This window comes from Lissotriton helveticus, chromosome 4_1 (assembly GCF_964261635.1).
Source record: "Lissotriton helveticus chromosome 4_1, aLisHel1.1, whole genome shotgun sequence".
Lineage (NCBI taxonomy): Eukaryota > Metazoa > Chordata > Amphibia > Caudata > Salamandridae > Lissotriton > Lissotriton helveticus.
In genome coordinates, this window is record NC_136063.1 from 84,553,449 (window position 1) to 84,567,439 (window position 13,991).

Here is a 13,991-nt window from a genome sequence, read left to right on the forward strand (position 1 = left end):
CATGAGCCCCCTCGCAGACATCGCACGCCAGCACAACCTCAACATCATCTCCTACGCTGACGACACCCAGCGGATCCTCTCCCTTACCAACAACCCCGCCAGAGCCAACCTTCACGAAGGGATGAAAGAGGTAGCCGAATGGATGAAGAACAGCCGCCTGAAACTGAACTCGGACAAGACGGAAGTCCTGATCCTGGGATCCTCACCCTCCGCCTGGGATGACTCCTGGTGGCCCCCCGCCCTAGGCAGCGCACCCAAACTAACAGACCACGCACGCAACTTGGGCTTCATCCTGGACTCCTCCCTCTCCATGACCAGACAAGTCAACGCCGTCTCCTCGTCGTGCTTCAATATCCTGCGCATGCTACGTAAGATCTTCCGGTGGATCCCCACCGAGACCAGGAAGACGGTCACCCAGGCCCTCGTCACCAGCCGTCTGGACTACGGCAACACCCTCTACGCCGGAACCAGCGCCAAACTCCAGAAGAGACTCCAGCGGATCCAGAACGACTCAGCACGACTCATCCTGGACATCCCCCGTCGCAGCCACATCTCCGGACACCTGAGAGATCTGCATTGGCTCCCGGTCAACAAGAGAATCACCTTCCGTGTCCTCACCCACGCACACAAAGCTCTACACAGCCAAGGACCAGGATACCTCAACAGCCGCCTCAACTTCTACGCCCCCAAACGCCAGCTTCGTTCGACCAGCCACGCCCTTGCCGCCGTCCCCCGCATCCGCAGAGCCACCACAGGGGGGCGGTCCTTCTCCTACCTCGCCGCCAAGACATGGAACTCCCTCCCCACCCACCTCCGCCTGACCCAGGACCCCCTCGCCTTCAGGAAGCAACTCAAGACCTGGCTGTTCGAGCAGTTGCGGACCCCCCCCCCAGCGCCTTGAGACCCTCTGGGTAAGTAGTGCGCTATATAAATACGATGATTGATTGATTGATTGACTGTTCTAAGGCTCATGACGCACTACCCACACTACTGCCCAAAGGCTCAAGGCACACTGGCTACACTACGCGTTAAAGCTCATGAGGAACTGCCTACACTAAGCCTCAAGACAAACTGCCTACACTACTGCGCTAAGGCCCATGACACACCGGGTGTGCCCAGATGTGGGTCCCTGGAACCAAGCTGTACCCAGCTGATGAGCCCATAACTAGGGTGAAACCGGTCCTGGGTTGCTTGTGCTCCGGATCAGGGAGGACCTGGCCTGGCAGCTCTGTCTGGACTGAACCCATAACGAGCAGAGATAATGTTCCTATTGGGTGCTGGGTCAAGGCTGATTTGCATACAGCTGGGTCCAAACTGAGGTGGAGCAGAGAGCTGAATAATGATGGATTTGGAAGGTGCCCCAGCAATTACCGGTGGCTTACATTAACTCTCGTATTCCATCCATCTCTTTTTGTACAATTTGGTAACAGCAGAGGCCAGCGCATTAACAGGGGAGGCCAGCACCATATCCGGAGATTGCCGCACACTGACTTCTGTGCGTCTCGCCATTCAGACCTGTACATGCGCCTGCATGGGGGGGCCTCTATGATCAGTAGCGGCCCGTGCAGGTAAGCACGGTGGGGCAGGGCAGGGGTGGGTGATTGTGAAAGTGACAAATGATGGGATAGGGAATGTAAAATAACTAAATGAATAAAACCACTTACCTTGCACTTGCCGCTTCGCTGAGAACACCCTACCACCCCCATCCTAGCTACTCCACTGTCAGAATCCCAGCTGCCACTCACCCTCATGGTGTTATATTGTTCCCCATTCTTGAGTTCAGACTCTAAAAGATATTCCATCTCTTTCCTCAGACGACACAGCCAGTCCTGGAGCTTCACCTGCAGAGAGGGAGTTGTAGGAATGAGTGCAGATCTGTGGATTGACCTCTTTCATAAAAGAATATTCATTACAGCTGCAGGAACTTATATCCACATTTTATAAATCAGGTTCTACACATCCAGAATGTACATATTGGTCACAAACTCACCCATTTTTTCCTACCAGGCCACACCTGTAATATAAGCATCAGCCAAAGGTATTTTTTTAAAGTGAAGAACTAAGGGGCATATTACCAACGCTTAGCGATATTTATCGCTAACTAGGCTTAGCAACGATTTTTTTTATCGCTAAGCATCGCCGGAAATTATCTCTGAGATAACGTGCTATTAGTTACGTTCATCTCCAAATCGATAATTTTTCCGGCGATGGCATGAATATCGCTGAGAATACAGAGATATTCACGCATTAGCAAACTAAATGGTCTTGTTATCCACCTTCCATTGGATAACATGGCTAAGAACTGGTCTGGGCAGGTGTTAGTTTTTGGAGATATTCGCGCTTAGCACGAATATTGCCATCGCTAAGCCTGCCTCGCTAATAGGCGTTAGCGACGTTAGCGACTGCTTTCAGTCGCTAACGTGTTGGGAACGCCCACTTTGCATGTCATTAGCGATAATTATCGCTAACATGCAAAGCGGGACCCAAACCGCTCGCTATCGCCTCAAAGCTGTCGCTAACATGAGTTAGCGACAGCTTGCTACTTGGGCGATAGTATTATCGCCGCTTAGCGGCCGAAAACGGCCGCTAAAGCAGCGAAAATAGCATATCGCCAGCATTGATAATATGCCCCTTAGTGTATTAAAGAGACCTGGGCAGTGAACTCCGCTCTGTTCGCAGAATTTGCTGAGTTTTCTGCACTCCACTCTCCACGGAGCTCGCGGAGCTCAGAAAACTCTGCTCCGTATAGGGCAGCTGAGTTTTTCCCCCGCTCGCGCTCACCAACAGTAAGTTGGCGAGCGCGAGCTGCCGCTCAGGTAGAATTGCTACCTGAGCTTGCGGAACTCCACAGAGTTTTTTTTTCACTTTGGGGAGTTTCACGAACTACACCTAGGGCTAGTATTAGACCCTTTAAAGGACACACAAGGTGAACACCATGAGGGAAGGGGTGTGTTTTATATATCCTACCCTTTTAGGATCGGTAGGTTTTGTTTGTCAAACACTCAGTTCAACTCTGGGTAGCTGTGGCTCTGAGCAGCGAGACTTACACAGAGAAACAAATGTAAACTGCACTAAAGCAATTGCAAATAAATAACTGAGAAACTCAAAAAATCAAACACCAATTTATTTTGTATATTTTTAGACACCACAATGAAAAAGAAAAAGATCATCCAGAGATACTATATTTACAAGTTATGGCAAATATGCAAGTTTTTACTTGAACGCTAACAGGTATTGGCAAATTCTTTGAACAAGACACTTCGAATATTTCAGGTAAAAAACTTAGGCTAGTTGTGTCGCGATCGCTTAAGAGTTACTTGAGGCGATGAACTCTGGCAGGGAGCCAGTAAGGAAGACCTTCAAGGCCCTCAGAAACAGTTATCTCCCAAGAAGACACAGTCAGTCCAGGCACTTTTATCCCTTGTCAGTAGGTTCTCTGGAAGTTCTTCTGATGGAGTGGATACAGGATGCTCAAGAATGCTGTGGATGTAATGCATTCAACTGGGGTCTTCTGCAGATACTTCTAGGTATAAAAAACATTGTGAGGTGGTTCTGGCCACAGGGTCGATGACGTCCCTCAAAGTCCTATCCATCCAGATAGAAGTCCAGAGGCCACTGGACTACTAGTCACTCGGTATCGCGGTTACAGCCAAATCCTCTCCTGGGCGCCGATTAGGCTTCTGGGTGACCTAATTGCGCAGTGAGGACTCTCCCAGGTCCAGGTAATTTGGTGCAACTTTGAGCATTGGGTCCTGGTCCCTGGCGGTGCACGGCAGCATGTGGCAGTGATGCAAAGATCTGGGCTACCAAATTACCTCAGCAGACTTCTTCAGCTGTTGAGGGCTTGAACTGAACAGAGGAGGTCAACAGACTGACCCTTGGAGTCTCTTTCTTCAGCTGAGTTCATGAAATGACTTCCATGAGCAGGACACAGCGGGCACAGCTAGCCACCAGGCTCACTCCGCATTGGTGCAGCTTCTCCACGTCAAGAACGTGGTGCAGCAGGGTAGTTCTTTTTCCAGTCCAGTTGAGATCTGAGTTCCGGGTGCCAGTGGTGTCCACTTTATGCTCAGAAAATGCCTTCATGGTAGGATGTGGTTGGTAGTCAATGAGCTATCAATTTCCCGCTCTCCTGATGACCACTTCCTGCAAAGTGTAACTTCTGGCTATCCCATGATGCACTATCCTGCCCACTTCCAACATGGCAGAGCGCCTCTCACTGTCCAGAACTCCCTAGCCCAACCCAGAGGTGTGGCTACCAAGAGGGTTACATGCCACTGGGAAATCAATATGGCAAATGTTCTCCCCTTCCCTCTATAGTGCCAGTCTGTCCACCCACACAATAGTGCAGATCTTCTCCCAAGTGTTTCTCATTTGCCCTTCAAAGATGGCTTCCCCTTTGAGGCTCGCTTGCGCCAACACCCGCACGGCTTGCTCCAGAAGGGAGGTAACACTTCTTCCATACAGGCCCCTACTGTTACGTTTCATTGGAGCCATTAGTAGGTCTCCCCAGCAGGGAAGAAACCTGTCTGCCGGAGACACCCCATGTACAACAGGAAACGGGAATTGGAAATCTTGCGAAACTAATTAGGCAACTTCCTAAAGTGGGGCATAAACCTACAGAAAGCCTGGTTCATTCAAATCTATCCTCCTCCCCACAACTAATACACCCAGGAGAATGTAACCACTTTTGGCAGTTTTCCTTGACTGTTCAGGGAGGAAGGATGCTTCTACTTTGTCGCACATGCTTCTGCCAGGCAATGCCCTAGAGGGAGCTGACCTATCTCAATTAAGACAGGCCCCAGTCTAAAGTGGGCCTGAGCTAGAACAGCGTCTCTGGCAACCATTTTCCCACTTTGATTTTCCCATTTTTCCGCTGGGACTTTGAGGTACTTACCTCACCTAACTCTACCTTAGCTAGGGCAACATTTAGCTGACCCAAAGAGGACTCCCAACACTTGAGTTACCACACCATGACAACAGGGTTAGTGGCACACTTTACTTCCTGTCATGAGGTCTGACCCCCAAGCCAACGATAGTGCTACCCTAAAGGCAAGCACCCAACAGAGGATGCTGACAGATGTAAACACACCCTAAGATCTCCACTGGCAGGTGGATGTGCTAGCTGTAGGGCATATGTGGTTTCTGGGAGCCTCTCTATCTTCTCAGAATGAGGGGCTACCACCTCAGATGGCAGACACCCTCTTCCCACTCCTTTTTCTGCCAGGTCAGGTGGGGGGGGGGGGCACCCTGCATCCGTACAGTTGCCTGCTTTTCCAGGAATTTCTGGGAACCTGGAGGGGCCTCTCCAGGGCCAGTCTTGTGGCCATTCCCTACCTGGGTAGGTTATCTCTGGCTCCCTGGGACTCTTGCCAATATTGACCTTCCTTTCCCACCCTTACCCTTTTCTGGGGCCTACATCTCCTAACCTTAGGGACAGAACCACCAGGACCTTCGGATGGCAACACCCTGGGTTGATGGAGTAGTCAGGACTAACTACCACCCTATTCCAGGTAAGGGTACCCCCCACCCCTAAGAACGCTAAGGTCACAGGACAATCTTTGACTTCCCCTGAAGTTGCCCTAACTCTCCTTATCTCTCTTGGCAAATACTGGTCTAATGACACAAACCTGTCTACAACTATTGTGTGACTGGCACCTGTGTCTCTCAGGACAGCAGTTGCGATCCCATTGGCCGTGAGCTGCTGGAAGTGCCTACTCCCACCGTCTGGGATCACTAGCCTGACATCTGGACTCTTCTTCCAGTTGAATGTTACTAGGTCCTCCTCATCCGAGGTGTCCTACTCCCACACTTCTCCAAAGGTGGAGAAGTGTGGCTCACTGGTTAGAGCAGGCAGACCCTGAAGCAGAGGTCAGACCCGGGACCAGGGTTCAATTCCCGACGCGGCAGGGTCTTGATCTCAAATGTCCGTGGACTCGATAATTCTCGCTTCGGTGCCTGACCTAATTATGGGTTCACACTCTGCAACTCTGGGCATTAAGCTTGCTTAATCTCCACAATGGCCCCCCGCGGCGGGATGCCTGGCTTTCACCTTGGGGATGCCCTGTAGGGGCTCTCTCCTCCAGCTTCAGGGCTGCCACTTCTTGGAGGGGGCCTCCTGCTGCAGCGTGAGCCCACCGCACTGCTGGCTGTAGAGTGCACTCGTGGTCTGGTGTTGAAGTCACTCTTAGGGTCCCAAGAAGCAGGGAGGGTTAGGCAGCAATGCCAATTAGGAGGTGGTTGGCAAAATGGTTTGGCTGTTACTCACGAATTTGACCCACAGGATGCGGAGCAGACACAGGCCAAGGGCAACAGACGGTCACGCCCAAGTGATCCCCAAGCCCTTCTGGCACCAGATCAGGTCCTTGAAGCACAGGGTGTGGAGGGGTTGGGGTGGGGGGAGTCACGCAGTCTTTTGACCTGTTTCCGATCGTTCTCAGAAACGTTCCTCCAGCCCAGTCAGTCACGCTCACAAGCCGGGCACTAGCTTGGCAATAGTACCTGGCAACACAATGTCATCGGGCCGGTCAGGTGAGGAGAGGACAGCTGGTCTGCACAGCTGAGGGCCAAGTAAGGGAACAGTAGATACACGGAGAATAAAGCAAGAGGGTTGCCTCTCAGAAGGAGGAGGATGCCCGTCAGGTCCACGTTGATCAGAGTCACACCCAGCTAAACCAGGCACAATGACGGGTGAACAATGATACGGTCACACCAGACCATTCCGGTCACACACACCACGAAGAGTTGTACAATCCCTACTACCTGAGGCGTAACGTTTGGTGCATGCCAATTTTGCCCACACCAGACAGCTCCGGTCGCTCACATGACTGAAGAATTGTACATTTCTTACCACCCTGGAAATGAGGCGCAATGTCCGGTGCATGTTTTTATTTGTCACATAAGACAGTTCCGGTCACACACACAGGTGCAAGTTCAGCAATGCCTCACGAGGTAGAATGAGGCACTACTCTGGTTAGAGCCCCCACCTCCGTGGGTTGCAATCTGTAAATCAGACACCGAAAGCAATGAGCATGCAGTCATCATATCAAACAAGAGAGATATGATTAAGGAGAAAGAATGGTTCTTAATAGGACAATCGGTCCAAGAGATATTAAATTAACTTCAAATGAACATCACTCCTACATGCTGTGTCATATGGCAAAAAAATTCAAGCAAAAGGGGGGGGCAAATATGGGGCGGGGCACATATGAACATTGCATGTCAACTAATTAATTTTTATAGTATTCAAAAATATATATTCAAAAATATTTACAAATATGAAGGTACGGTGCTCACAGGTAAGTGAAAAGGAAGCGTGCTGTGATAAGTGAAGGAGAGATTTTTAAAAGCATACATTGCATTAACAACATAAGAAAACATATACAATTTACACAAATTAGGAGATATGTTGTAAGGTGGTCAAAATTACTCAAGATGATCATCAGGACTGGTATGAGCACCAGGTAGTCAGCACACCTGGGAATAGGTGAATCATTCGGTCGTAAGTAGAGTAGAGGGCTGTGAATGCCCAGAAGAAAAAGGATTATGACGGCACCACTGCAGAGTCGACCACCTTACAACATAACTCCTAATTTGTTTAAATTGTATCTAAGGAGTTTCTTATGGTGTCAATGTGATGTATGCTTTTTAAAGTCTCTCCTTCACTTATCACAGCACGCTTCCTTTATACTTCCCTGTGAGCACCGTATCTTCATATTTTGGAATATCGTAAAAATACATTAATTAGCTTGCAATATTCACGTGTTCCACCCCATATTTCCCCCCCCTTTTGCTTAAATTTTTTTGCAATATGACACAGGATGTAAGATTGATGTTCATTTGAAGTTAATTTAATATCTCTTTGACCGATTGGCCCATTATAAACCATTGTTTCTCTTTAATCATATTCCACCCCAGGTTCTGGTTCTGGGACTCCCTTGTTATGTATAAACAAACAAGGGAGATGTGGCACGATCGAAAAAAGGGGGCCACTCTGGATCCAACAAATGGTGAATCCGCAGACCACCAACTCGACGTGTATGCATGACCAGGTCCCCTTGATGTGGGGGCCACACGCCAAAGATGCGGACCAGACTTAGGGGGCTCCGTACAAAGCAATCCAGGCTACCAGCTGGAATTCAGCAGATGATGTGGGCTGCTTCAGGTGTCACACTTAGATGGTGTGGGTCCTTCGTTGGAGATCTTTGATGTCCCGGAGACCTCAGAAAGAACAGAAAGCAAGCTCACCAAGCCCTTGTAACCTCAGAAAGAACAGGGAGCAAGCTCACCAAGCCCTTGTAACCTCAGAAAGAACCGAAAGCATGCTCACCAAGCCCTTGTAACCTCAGAAAGAACAGAAAGCAAGCTCACCAAGCCCTTGTAACCTCAGAAAGAACAGGGAGCAAGCTCACCAAGCCCTTGTAACCTCAGAAAGAACACGGAGCAAGCTCACCAAGCCCTTGTAACCTCAGAAAGAACAGGGAGCGAGCTCACCAAGCCCTTGTAACCTCAGAAAGAACACGGAGCAAGCTCACCAAGCCCTTGTAACCTCAGAAAGAACACGGAGCGAGCTCACCAAGCCCTTGTAACCTCAGAAAGAACATGGAGCGAGCTCACCAAGCCCTTGTAACCTCAGAAACTACAGGGAGCAAGCTCACCGAGCCCTTGGAGAGCACACTTCAGGGTGCCACAAAGCAGCCGGTAGTCAGCCCGGGCCAGCCACTATTCCGGAAGGGCATGCGGTCCCTTTCAAAGGCAGTAATCCTTCTTGTTCGCAACAGAGTCGTGTGGCAATGTGCACCAGGGTGTCCGGTCCTCCGTCCCCACAAGCGTATCTCACCCTTTGCTGCAGGATTGCACTAAAAGTTATACAGAAGTTTGCCTTTGAAGTTGGGGTTGATTCAAAAGGTCTCCCTTTGAACCTCGGATATCTCCCCTAAATTTCATTCCTACTTGACATAAGAACGTGGAAAGCAGATCATAATCATTAGTGGCACCATGATCTGGCCCCGGAGCCAAGTGTCAAAACCTCCTCCTACAATCTCTGCAGCCAGGCCCGCTAACATCAGAGGTCTGTATTTACACTTGAATGCCCAGTGTTTCATAGCTGCCTTTGGGGAATACCCAGATGTGCTCACCCAACCTCCAGTGTGGACTGGAGCCAAGCCCAAAGGCACAAAAGCGTTTTATAGCAGAGAAATGCCCATGTTCTAGTAGTGGCATTTCTACGGGAATCATGACCAAGCCACCTTTACCACTGGAAAGGGGTTGTCACTGAGAATCCAATGAAAGGAAACGTGATGAGGCTGATCCGCTGCAACCCACCGTTGCAGCCCGAACTAATAAAAACCATTTCCCCAGGTTCGCTTTTGGGAAGAGAAAACCTCATAGGAAGAGAAATCACACATGGTTATTCCTCAGTATCGGGGCAGGGTGACATACATCTGTACCTGTCTTGTCTTTCCCCTACCAATCGCATCACCCCTAAGAGCTTACCCTCGGGGTAAGACAGTAGAAGTGGCAGGTCCTCTCAGGATGGCTATTGACTTAAACAGGTCAGTCTGAGCAAAAAGCGCAGTTGCGCGCATCCGGCTGCAATGGCAGGCTGAATATGTATTTAAGAAAACCATCGGTGCAAAGCACACCGGACACGTGCATTATTGGTCCAAAGCACACCGGACACATGCACCATTGATGCAAAGCACACCGGACATGAGCACCATCGGTGCAAAGAACACCGGACACGTGCACCATCGGTGCAAAGCACAACGGACACGTGCACCATTGGTGCAAAGCACACCGGACACGTGCACCATCGGTGCAAAGCACACCGGACACGTGCACCATCGGTGCAAAGCACACCGGACACGTGCACCATCGGTACAAAGGACATGTGCACCATTGGTGCAAAGCACACCGGACACGTGCACCATCGGTACAAAGGACATGTGCACCATTGGTGCAAAGCACACCGGACACGTGCACCATCGGTGCAAAGCACACCGGACACGTGCACCATCGGTGCAAAGCACACCAAACACGTGCACCATCGGTGCAAAGCACACCGGACACGTGCACCATCGGTGCAAAGCACACCGGACACGTGCACCATCGGTGCAAAGCACACCGGACACGTGCACCATCGGTGCAAAGCACACCGGACACGTGCACCATTGGTGCAAAGCACATTGTACTGGAAAGTATTACCGCACTACACTGCACTTGAGATCATAGTGCACCAAACGTTACACTGGAGTGAATGACACCCTTCACCATGAGCACACTGTACTGAGAGGTGTACCCGCATTACCCTGTACGCTACAATAGAGAGCACAGCGCACTGAATGCTGTACTGTAGTAGAGGTCACCCTTCACTAAGGGAGCACACTGTACTGAAAGCTATAACTATACTAATATTAATATTAATTCATATTTGTAATGCGCGAACATATAACCCCTTAAGGTTTCAAGGCACTAGGGGGGCTGTCGGAGAAATTAAGTGTGCTATTGTCCAAAGCACACCGGACATGAGCACCATCGGTGCAAAGAACACCGGACACGTGCACCATCGGTGCAAAGCACAACGGACACGTGCACCATTGGTGCAAAGCACACCGGACACGTGCACCATCGGTGCAAAGCACACCGGACACGTGCACCATCGGTGCAAAGCACACCGGACACGTGCACCATCGGTACAAAGGACATGTGCACCATTGGTGCAAAGCACACCGGACACGTGCACCATCGGTGCAAAGCACACCGGACACGTGCACCATCGGTACAAAGGACATGTGCACCATTGGTGCAAAGCACACCGGACACGTGCACCATCGGTGCAAAGCACACCGGACACGTGCACCATCGGTGCAAAGCACACCAAACACGTGCACCATCGGTGCAAAGCACACCGGACACGTGCACCATCGGTGCAAAGCACACCGGACACGTGCACCTTCGGTGCAAAGCACACCGGACACGTGCACCATCGGTGCAAAGCACACCGGACACGTGCACCATCGGTGCAAAGCACAACAGACACGTGCACCATCGGTACAAAGGACATGTGCACCATTGGTGCAAAGCACATCGGACACGTGCACCATCGGTGCAAAGCACACCGGACACGTGCACCATCGGTGCAAAGCACACCCGACACGTGCACCATCGGTGCAAAGCACAACAGACACGTGCACCATCGGTACAAAGGACATGTGCACCATTGGTGCAAAGCACATCGGACACGTGCACCATCGGTGCAAAGCACACCGGACACGTGCACCATCGGTGCAAAGCACACCGGACACGTGCACCATCGGTGCAAAGCACACCGGACACGTGCACCATCGGTGCAAAGCACAACAGACACGTGCACCATCGGTACAAAGGACATGTGCACCATTGGTGCAAAGCACATCGGACACGTGCACCATCGGTGCAAAGCACACCGGACACGTGCACCATCGGTGCAAAGCACACCGGACACGTGCACCATCGATGCAAAGCACAACAGACACGTGCACCATCGGTACAAAGGACATGTGCACCATTGGTGCAAAGCACATCGGACACGTGCACCATCGGTGCAAAGCACACCGGACACGTGCACCATCGGTGCAAAGCACACCGGACACGTGCACCATCGGTGCAAAGCACACCGGACACGTGCACCATTGGTGCAAAGCACATTGTACTGGAAAGTATTACCGCACTACACTGCACTTGAGATCATAGTGCACCAAACGTTACACTGGAGTGAATGACACCCTTCACCATGAGCACACTGTACTGAGAGGTGTACCCGCATTACCCTGTACGCTACAATAGAGAGCACAGCGCACTGAATGCTGTACTGTAGTAGAGGTCACCCTTCACTAAGGGAGCACACTGTACTGAAAGCTATAACTATACTAATATTAATATTAATTCATATTTGTAATGCGCGAACATATAACCCCTTAAGGTTTCAAGGCACTAGGGGGGCTGTCGGAGAAATTAAGTGTGCTATTGTCCGGAATCACATGATGCTGAGCTGAGCTGCCGCCCGCAATGCAACTGTGCGCCCCCTGCGCCAGGGCCAGCTGCTCTGGCCACTGCGCCACACCTCCGCCTCTAACTGCATTACCCTGTATGCTCCACTCGAGAGCTCAGGGTACTGAACGAGGGCTGTAGTAGATGTCACCCTTCACTAGGGAGCACAGTGTACTACAATGTATATCTACACTACCCTGCACACTGCACTAGAAGGTATAACTGCACTACCATGTTTACTGCACTAGAGAGCTCAGTGCACAGAGCGTTATACTGTAGTAGATGTCACCCTTCCCTAGGGAGCACACTGTGGAACAGAGAGCACTGCACTAGACGACTGGGTACTCTGTAAACGGCACACTGTGCTCCATGGTACACTGAAGTAAACTGTGCATTGCAATTGTAATATACCACTCACTGCACAACACTGCTCACAACTGCTAGAGAGCATTCTGTACTTGCAGTGGGCAGCAAACTGCACTACACAGCACAGTACGAGGAAGCAGCAGAGAGAACATAGCACCGGTGAGCACACTGTACTTGTCAGCACATTGCACAGGAAGCAGCAGAGAGCACGCTGTACTAGAAAGCACAGTACTAGGAAGACGCAGAGAGCGCACAGCAGCGGCAAGCACGCAGTACTACACAGTACAGTATGAGGAAGCAGCAGAAAGCACACAGCATTGGCCAGCCTGCTGTACTAGACAGCACAGTAGAAGAAAGCAGTAGAAAGCGCACAGCACTGGCCAACACACCGTACTAGACAGCACAGTACGAGGAAGCAGGAGAAGGCACGGCACGCTCTACTAGAGAGCACATTGTACTGTACAGCACAGTACTACGAAGCAGACGAGAGCACGCAGTACAAGACAGCACAATACTAGGAAGAAGAAGAGAGCACACAGCACTGGCCAGCACGCTGCACTACCCAGCACAGTACTAGGAGACAGCAGAGAGCACACAGCACTGGCCAGCACACCGTACCAGACAGCACAGTGCTAGGAAGCAGGAGAGAGCACGCTATACTAGACAGCACAGTAGACGAAAGCAGCAGAAAGCGCACAGCACTGGCCAGCACGCTGTACTAGACAGGGCAGTACTAGGAAGCAGTAGAGAGCACACAGCAGCGGTAAGCACACTTCACTAGACAGCACAGTGAAAGTATTGAGCAACAGGCACACAAATGTCACCCAAACACATTGAAGCCTGGAAATGCAATCATACAGTAAAGGAAAACTTAGCAGCTAAGAGTCTCAGCAGAGGGACCAGTGACTGGAAGGGCATGCAGGATTACATCCATGTCAAGGTGGGCAACAGTTTGATGTGCCCTGGCAATGACGCGGGAAACATAATGTTCCATTGCTCTTAGCCTTGCATATAAATTCCTTGAAGTGTCTAGAAGCACTTCACTTTCCAGGGAGCGCTTTACACGAGTCTGCTACGTCGAACGTACTCTTTTTAACATGCAGAATCACAAGACAAAACAGATGTAACAACATTCCAGCCAGGTGAATGTATGTGCCCGTGTAGACAAGCGCGTCAGTGCACCACTAGGCGGAGTAGGCGCTATATAAATGCTCACTATTACTATTCGACACCTTGTACTCTTCCGCAGTCTCTTCTAGGCGGCCCACAAAGCAGCAGTAGGCGCTATACAAATGATATTACATACTACACCTTCTACTCCGCCGCAGTCTTTTCTAGGCGGCACACAAAGCGGAGTAGGCGCTATATAAATGATATTACATACGACACCTTGTACTCCGCCGCAGTCTCGTCTAGGCGGCACACAAAGCAGCAGTAGGCGCTATATAAATGATATTACAATCATACGACACCGTCAACTCTTCCGCAGTCTCTTCCAGGCGGCACACAAAGCGGAGTAGGCCGGCGCTATATAACTGCTCATTATTGCTATACTACACCTTGTACTCTGTCGCAGTCTCTTCCAGGCGGCACAC

General features: G+C 50.6%; 1 protein-coding gene across 3 annotated transcripts in view; it reads right to left on the minus strand.

The window, feature by feature from the left end:
- Nucleotides 1-13,991, minus strand: part of LOC144828380 (zinc finger protein RFP-like) — a 341,356-nt gene that overhangs the window by 105,378 nt on the left and 221,987 nt on the right. For all 3 annotated transcript variants that reach the window (XM_078686492.1, XM_078686494.1, XM_078686493.1), the window contains one exon: nt 1,746-1,841. In XM_078686492.1, coding sequence (XP_078542618.1) covers nt 1,746-1,841 — 96 coding nt within the window. The remainder of the gene's footprint in view (nt 1-1,745; nt 1,842-13,991) is intronic.